General features: G+C 40.0%; 1 protein-coding gene across 1 annotated transcript; it reads left to right on the forward strand.

The window, feature by feature from the left end:
* Nucleotides 1-320: 320 nt before the first annotated feature.
* fzd9b (frizzled class receptor 9b) lies at nt 321-4605 on the forward strand. The gene has a single exon (XM_026231053.1). The coding sequence runs from the start codon at nt 835-837 to the stop codon at nt 2581-2583; it is 1749 nt and encodes a 582-aa protein (XP_026086838.1). The 5' UTR covers nt 321-834; the 3' UTR covers nt 2584-4605.
* The last annotated feature ends 4572 nt before the right edge of the window (nt 4606-9177 follow it).

The following is a 9177-nucleotide window of genomic DNA, read 5'->3' on the forward strand; positions in this document are numbered from 1 at the left end:
ATATAGCCACCAATGTCATAATGATAATAAGAAAAAAATATTGTATGAATGAGATCGCACAATAGTTTGTAGTAAAAAATAATTATGTATTTTGGCTGAAGCTAATATTACCATGGAAGACATCCAGGCTGAGCGTTTGTGTTTTATTGAGCGCCTTTTTGGTTGTAGGAAGGCGGAGCCACGATAAACGCAATACATTATCAGTTGTAAGTAGGCGGAGCACATTTTCGACGTCATTGGCTTTTAAGAAGTGTTTAGGAGGAACCATGCGACTGCGTCATGAATACCCCGCCCCCTTATTAGAGGACACTGAGAGGAGAGCCAAAGTTCAGTGTGCGCCAGTTGAGATGTGAGGAGGACACAAGAGCTGAGCACGGACTACACGCTCCACAGAAGTTCGGGGATAACTGAAGACAAGGACACATTTGTTATTTCTCTTTCTGAGCTGCTCCTGATGCCCATATTTGTCCTAATAATGACGGTAACGACTGACGTGAAATATTTGTGTTTTAAGTGACTGTGCACTCGCGTTTTTCATAAAAACATAGGAAGAACTTTGAGATTAAGCATACATTTATATGATATGCAGACTTTGAAAAGGAACCTTTTTCAAAGAAGTCTAATTCAGAGGAATATCTGCTTTTCCTCAAATTTTTTTTTTTTTTTTTTTCAACTGGGTGACAAAATATTCTTTGAAGCTTTTTTAATCTAAACAGTGTCTATGGAGCTACATAATAACCCTTAACACACAAAAGCATCTTCTCTTGGGACTGTTTATGCCAGGAAAGTTTTCATTAACTTAGCTCATTCAAAAAAGGTGACTGAAAATCCAGCATGGGGGGCTCACCTCTGAAAATTGTAATTTCTCTGTGGTGTCAGCTGGTCATTGCTGCATATAGTCTAGAGATTGGCTCCTATGACCTGGAGAGAGGGAGACCGGCTAAATGCGAGCCTGTCGTCATCCCTATGTGCCAGGGCATCGGGTACAACCTCACTCGGATGCCGAACTTTATGGACCATGCCAATCAGAGAGAAGCTGCGATTAAGCTGAATGAATTCGCCCCTCTGGTGGAATATGGTTGTGATGTGCATTTGAGATTTTTCCTCTGCTCTCTTTATGCCCCTATGTGTACGGACCAAGTGTCCACATCCATCCCCGCCTGCCGTCCGATGTGCGAACAGGCACGTCAGAAGTGCTCGCCCATCATGGAGAAGTTTAATTACGCCTGGCCTGATTCTTTGGACTGCTCTAAACTGCCCACCAGAAACGACCCCAACGCGCTGTGCATGGAAGCCCCGGAAAATGATACCAAAACCGAAACTAAGAAAGGAGAGGGCATGTTGCCTGTTCTGCCCAGACCGAAGCAGCCTGGTGCTGGGAACGGTCGCTCAGGGGGAAGCACGGGAGTTTGTGAGAACCCGGAAAAGTTCCAGTATGTGGAAAAGAGTGAGACTTGTGCTCCGCGCTGCTCATCGGCCGTGGATGTGTTCTGGTCCAGACAGGATAAAGACTTTGCTTTCATTTGGATGGTGGTTTGGTCCACTCTGTGCTTCGTATCCACAGCTTTCACAGTCCTGACCTTCCTGCTTGACCCACATCGCTTCCAGTACCCAGAGCGGCCCATCATCTTCCTCTCCATGTGCTACAACGTTTACTCAGTCGCCTTCATCATTCGATCCGTCGCTGGGGCGGAGAACATTGCGTGTGACCGTGAGAACGGCGAGTTGTATATTATCCAAGAGGGCTTGGAAAGTACGGGTTGCACCATAGTCTTCCTCATCCTCTACTATTTTGGCATGGCAAGCTCAATCTGGTGGGTCATCCTCACCCTCACTTGGTTCCTGGCGGCAGGTAAGAAATGGGGTCACGAGGCTATTGAGTCACACAGCAGTTACTTCCACATGGCTGCGTGGGGCATCCCTGCACTGAAGACCATAGTTATCCTCACCATGCGGAAAGTGGCAGGCGACGAGCTCACCGGACTGTGCTATGTGGGCAGTATGGATGTGGGGGCGCTAACAGGCTTCGTCCTCGTGCCTCTGTCCTGTTACCTCATCATTGGGACGTCTTTTATCCTCACCGGCTTTGTGGCACTTTTTCATATCCGAAAGGTTATGAAGACCGAAGGCACAAACACAGAAAAGCTAGAAAAGCTGATGGTGAAAATCGGCATCTACTCCATCCTGTACACAGTTCCCGCCACCTGCGTCATCATTTGCTACTTCTATGAACGTATCAACATGGACTACTGGAAATTTCGAGGACTGCAAAGCAAATGCATCACATACCCGGGTCGGAGGAACGAGGACTGCTCCCTGGAGTCTTCGGTGCCCACCGTGGCCGTGTTCATGCTGAAGATCTTCATGTCGCTGGTGGTGGGCATCACCAGTGGCGTGTGGGTCTGGAGCTCCAAGACGCTGCAGACTTGGCAGGGGCTGTGTAGCAGGAAGTTGACAGACAGGACTTGCAGGAAGCATTGCAGCGGGAGCTGCAGCACCAGTCACTGCCACTACAAAGCACCTGCCGTTATACTGCACATGTCAAAGACTGATCCCTACTTGGACTGTCCCACACACGTATGAGCGCAGCACTGAGACTGTGGCCTCATCTGTGACTCTGTGAGAATAAGACATACGGCGCAGTAAAGTTTTGTGGTGAAGTGAACAAACTTAAAACCCAACATTGCAGCTAAACAATGGATTAACAGTACTTGTTTGTTAAAGGGAGAATTTAATTATTGCTTGCTGTAGCACAGAATGAGACAGATATGCACTTCCTAATCAGTTCTAAATATCTGCAATCGCTCTTGCAGTGTCCCCATCTAAAAGCTGTTCAATGACTTGTTAATATGGTTAACTACTTGTTCAATAGGACTTTTATTTATTGTATATATATATATTTAATTGTGCTTTGTCTTGATTTCTCACAAGATGGCATTGATCAGTCTGTTAATAAGTGCCTTTTTGGAGAATATAATTAAATGTTATATATTTTCAATATTTGTCTGAAATTGAGTTTATTGCTCACTTACGTGCTCAAATCTACTCCTACAAAGACAAATGCACTTTTGTTTTGGTGTTACTACACAAAATAACACTATTATTTCACTTTGATTGAAGTGTTTGTTGTGCCCGGACGGTTGTGTTTGCATCCGTTTAGAGGTGAAAGTTAAAAGAGGAGCGCTTCGGTGAGACTTTTCACATGGACTGTGACAAGAAAATGTGTCAAAGCAATGCAAATATTTTGATGAAGAATGCTAGGTTTGCATCTGAAAAGTTGCCCCCGTTCAAATGCAAATCGGTCCTTGAGGGACCCTTTCAGGAGCCTTCAAAAGAGCGGCCTACCCCCAAATAACACAAGGCTATGTGGCTTTGTATGCCCCTGACACAAATAAATCTATGTTGTCAGTTTTAGGGGACTGTTGGTCAGAGTTGTGACTAAGGATCATGGAGATTAAGCTTGTAGCGAAGGCCTCGTTTTTTGTTCGTTTTACGCTCCATGTTTTATTTATTTATTTTTAGCCATTTGCTCTGTTTTCTCTTTTTAATTCCCCTCCATATGACAGATGCAGCCGCTTTGGGCGTGCTTTCCTTTGAGCGCGTGTACCAGAACAGAAATCCCTGGTGGTTTTCTCTCCTTCATGCTCAAAGGGAATGGTTGAGCAGAGCGACAGACAGTAGCCTGGATTTCTCCGTGCGAACATTCACATCATCACCTTTAAACGCAGAGGTTGTTCTGGAATTATATTTCATTAATAAGGTGCACCACATGCACACACATACACATCCAGATTCTCGTATTGTTGTGTGTTGCTTCTCTCTTCCCCCTCCGCTCTTTGATGTGAGCCACTCATTCAAATAAAGGCACTTTTTTTTTTACGCTTGATCCGGAGCATGTAGGGCTCTGATAGCTGCTTGAATTTTATTTTGACTGCTTATAGCAGCATATTGGGGTTTTGAGGATTAATTCATATTATATTGCAAATTTTTATTATTGTTATTTTTAGCTTTGTTTAACTGTGTTCATTGGTATAAAAAATGCATTGGTAGGGAATTTACATGAATGCCAAACCAACAAGCTATACACTATGTGCATTTATTTTTAATATATATTTTTATAATATTTATATACTGTGTTTCTATGATATTTAAGTCTATGGCATGGGTGTATGTTACATATCTATCAAGAGAATGGGGTATTTGGTCTTCTATTCTCAATAGGTAAATAGTTTAATAAATCTCTAGAAAAGCAAGACCCATTAGGAAATATATCTAGCATTGTTTAAAGCATGAGATAATGAAAAATTTGATGCTGTTCAGAGATTTACAGTTATGTATTATGTAATTACATAGTAACTATTTTTTTCCAGTAAATACTGATAAAATGCTACATTGTTTCTGCAAGCAGCTTAGTGAGCAAAATAATCAAATATGTTCTCTTAAACTGCAATTGTGTTTAAATGATGAATTATCAAAAAGTTTAGCTGAACAGTCTAGACAGTCTTTCTCTCTCTCTTTAGTTACACTGGAAAGCATTATTCATTTGAGTGAATCCAGGTTGTGTAAATCAAACAGATCACAAAAACAATGATCTGATTCATGAGTGCCCAGACATATATATTTTGTAATAAAATATTTAATTAAACTCTGTCTCACAACTATTCTGAACTTGAAATGAGGGTTTTTGTATATTATTTAAGGTGTACTTTTTTCACCTAATTCAACCTTCTGTAACAGGAACTAGCCCGATATCATTCACACAGACTATGGCTTTACCTGACCTCATTGAGCATTTGTTTGCTTTCGAGTTTTCCCAGTCACACACTAAAATCAAGTATATGTCCATTCAGCTGCTCATGCAAATATAAACAAGATGTTCAGGGCTAAGGGCAAAAATGCTATCAAAAATGTATATGTTACACTTTGCAATATTTTGTAATGTTCTATTCAAGATCTAGAATGTATCCTGTGCATTATAGCAAGTTTTTTCTCTCTCTCTGTTCTTCACTATTAATAGCCATAATCAATCAGATTCCAAAAATGGCCCTCTCACAATCAATTATGAGAGGAAAAAATAATAATAATATTAATTTCTGACGCTGCCATTATATTTTACAGGCAATTTCTGACAGGTCTATGTGGGTTATTGAAGCCACTAGTTTTGTTGTTTAAACTGACAGATGCATGTGTCGTTTACCCATCGTCTTCACAACATTGTAAAAGCGGCTCCTCTGAGAGAGCTTTGGCAAGTACACACATCCTTTCAGCAGCCAGTGGTTCAGAGCAGGCCGTTGAGGTCTGCTAGCATTTTATGACAGTGTTTTTGGTATTTTTCAGCTCAGGTTGCCTTTCTAGAGGGGTGCTTTACCTCCATCACAATGTCAGTAAACTACATCAGGTACGTGCGTGTGTGTGTGTGCATCTGGAGGCACCAATTAAAATGACTCAGGCCAGTGACTTATGTCAGAAAGGCACCTGCCCAACCACAAATGTGAGGTCAACTCTGGAGCAGAACATGCATTCTCATTCCCTCACATCCTCTCACTCACTTCCCCCTACACAACTAAAAGAAACGCTGATGATCGTAAAACCTCAAATATCAAAATATAAACTAAGTGAATTTTGGAGGATTTTTTCCTTTGAATGGTACCCATAAAATAAATTGGATTAATCCACTCTAAAATTCATTGCTCAAAACAACGTTCAACTGGTCAATTTTACTGTCTAATGCACTTTAAAACATCCGGATATTTTTAGTTCCATCGCAAAGGGATCAGGACAGTTAGCCGCTCTCTTGTCTGACTGACTGTGTAGGGTGTAAGAGACCCTGTCCAGTCATGTGTTTGATTAAAAGAAGATCTTTATGAGGTGTTTACCCACCTCCATCTGAACCCCAGCCATGCTTATCAGTCCACAACCATCCACCCACCACTCAGGAAAGAAGAAAGAGAGAGGGAGAGGAAAGAGAATAAAAGAAGCCCTCATTACACTCATCCACCCCCTCCACCGTCCCCTGCCCTCCAGAGAACTATCCCTTTTCTGCACTGTTTTGATGTGTAAATGAGCGCATTGAAAACCTGCTGGCCTAAAAGAGGAGCTTTCCATGAAAATGTGCCAGTCGCTTCGCAGCGGGGTTCACACATAGGTGCTCCTATTTTACTAATGTGAATGTAAACAAGTCCAACATTTGGTGTAGAAATTATTTTCACTCAGAAATTGGTGGTAACAAATACAACATTTAACAATAGAAGCATTTTTTGTAATCATGTCCTCCATTAAGTCTCTGTAAGGGGTTAAATCTTCATTGAGCCCATCATCAGATGACAGCAAGCCAAATAAGTTAACAGTAATTTCCTAAAGATTATATGGGCATGTTAGTACGTGAGACTTACAATGTTAAAATTTATTATTTCTACAACAGAAGCAATTAAGCCATAATTATGTCTGTAAGCTAAAATCAGAGTGATGCTCCTATTTTAGTCAAGAATTGATTCTTCTTTTAAATGCACACACATAGCTACAGGCGTACATTGTGAGTGTGTAACATCACCTCACCTTCTAATGATGGTTTGTTTACTGATAGTTTACCCAAAAAAATTTTTTTTTCATTTTGTCATTATTTTCTCACCCTCATGACATGACTAACCTTCTATTAAAAAAGCATGATCATTGACTCTAGGGACAAAAACAAAAACAACGTTGCTGAGACATTTCTTAAATTATGTTCTCTTAGATATAAACTGACCCCTTTTATGTAATATGATCTATTTCTTTTGTGCACAATTCATAATTCATAAATTCTAAGAAACAAAAATATTTGTCTTCAAAAGCTTTTTAAAGTATCTAGCTCCGCTTCTGAAACGACTTTCCTTTTTAACTGACGCCACAAATACCTTTATTTTTCAAGCCTTCCTCTCAATTCGATTCAATTCAAGTTTATTTGTATAGCGCTTTTTACAAAACAAATCGTTACAAAGCAACTTTACAGAAAATTATGTTTCTACAATATTTAGTAGTAGCTAGTAGTTTGTGCACATTTGACAGGATTTTAGAAAAAATAAAAATAATAATAATAATAAAAGACGTAGTCAGCTAGACGATGAACTATCAATATTATTAATTAAGTTATTATATGATTCAGTCACACATTTTAGCAATAATTGTTAGCTCCAATTATCTGCCTCCATTCTGGTATGTAACAGCCACTGTTCACAATTCTGTCATTTTTCTGAACCTTTTGTTCAATGTTGAATATATCTCATTAAAGAAATAAAATGGTTTGTGATTTGTGTCACACTAAATTAAACATATAAACTGAATTAATAGATATGACAGAAAGACTCATTGCATCACGTTTTGTGAGTCATTGTGAGCGCTTGCACACACACACGCACACACATACACACGCACACATATGCACACACAGACACATACACATAGTGGAAACCACAACGTACACCTGAACATAACATAACTTTTAATATTAATCTCTGGAGCTGTCAAATGTAGAACAGCCAAAGTTCAGGTTTTAAAAGGTGGTGTGTCCACATGATGACGAAAATATGCATGATATATATATATATATATATATATATATATATATATATATATATATATATTTCAAACAAACACTGAAATTCAGAGTTTAAAAAAGTTTTCTTAGATTCCAAAATCCTGAAACAGTGCAGCCTTTGTCAGAGTTTGTTAATGAATGACCCCCAAACATGTTTAAAATAAATAACCACAGTAAAGAAACTTTAGGAGCATATTGAATTTGACGGACCATTACCCATCTACCTCACTAGTGAAACCACTGTTCTGTCTTTGTGCTTGTTCAAGTGTTCAGTGCTTCTGTCTTGTAGTCAGAAATAAAGTGTTGAACTTGTCCTGACTCCTGCTCTCAGAGTTAAGCCCCTTTCACACTGCACGTCGGACCCGCAATATTTCCGGAACATTGCCGGGTAGCCTTCTGTGTGAAAGCAACCACATCCCGGAATTGATTACCGAATTGAACCCGGGTCGGGGACCTAGTAACATTGCGGGGTTCGTCCCGGTACGAGCGCTGTGTGAACAAAAGCCAGATCTAATTCCGTATTGAAGTGATGACTCTTTTACCGGCTGTTTTGAAGGAAGATCAACATTCGCGACGAAAACATATGTGCAAACTGTAATGAAGCAGATAGTTAGTTCCTCACTTTCCGCGCTGACGCCGAGATCGTTTGCTTGCTTCAGTGAAAGTATAACGTGCCTAACGTTTTCGACTCGTACATTACATGTTACGCGCTGATGTCACGTGTCGTTACGGGATCTTCAAGGGTTGTGTGTGAAAGCATGCACATATACCGGGTCATCACTGGCAGTGTGAAAGTGCAAAATCTAGCGACCAGGGAACAATTGCAGGAACACTTTACCCCTGTATTTGCAGGAATGGCAGTGTGAAAGGGGCTTAAGACTGACATATACTTGCTCCTGGATTCACAGACAAGGCTTAAGTCTAGCCCCAGACTAAAAATATGTTTACTGGCTGTTTGAATAAAAAAACAAATCTTCAATGTCAGTGCCATTGTTTTGTCTTAAGGTGCACACCAGTAATGTGTTTTTTTTTTTTTCCTTTTTTTTCTAAGGCACTTTTATAAAATAACTAACTAAACTCTCACCTAAGCCTTTAAAACCCAACCTTATAGACTTTGTAAAGAGTCATAGAGGAAAAAATGGCCATCATAAATCAGTGACAGAATGGAGAAAAAACCTCAGTCAGTCGGGTCCTTCCTTGTTGATCCTGGAACAACATTCCAATCAACCAATCAGAATTGAGATATAACTTTTCAGGAATTATCTGTTTTAGGCTTACAATCAGTGTTAGGTGCTTCTACACTCTGATTAATCAGCTATTATTTCCAATTGATATTAGGAAAAAATTATGGGTAGGGTTAGGTTTAGTGGTAGTGATTGGGTCAAGTCTATATTTTTGGATAATAATGTTGATCCAGGATCATCAAAAGATGTTGATCCAGGAACATGTCTTATTTGGCAAAATCACGTGGACCATTTATAGCTACCTAACTGATGATGCAGACATTTTGAGTGCTAATGTTTGGACCTCCGTGCATTAAGTATGTAAAACCGAGCACTTGCAAGACATTCACATCTGCATTTGCATACTGACGTAGAGCATAG

The sequence above is a fragment of the Carassius auratus genome, chromosome 43, assembly GCF_003368295.1.
Source record: "Carassius auratus strain Wakin chromosome 43, ASM336829v1, whole genome shotgun sequence".
NCBI classification, from domain to species: domain Eukaryota; kingdom Metazoa; phylum Chordata; class Actinopteri; order Cypriniformes; family Cyprinidae; genus Carassius; species Carassius auratus.

Bases quoted from the DNA above. Each gene is read 5' to 3' on its own strand.
- fzd9b (XM_026231053.1), top strand. From the start codon at position 835: ATGGGGGGCTCACCTCTGAAAATTGTAATTTCTCTGTGGTGTCAGCTG.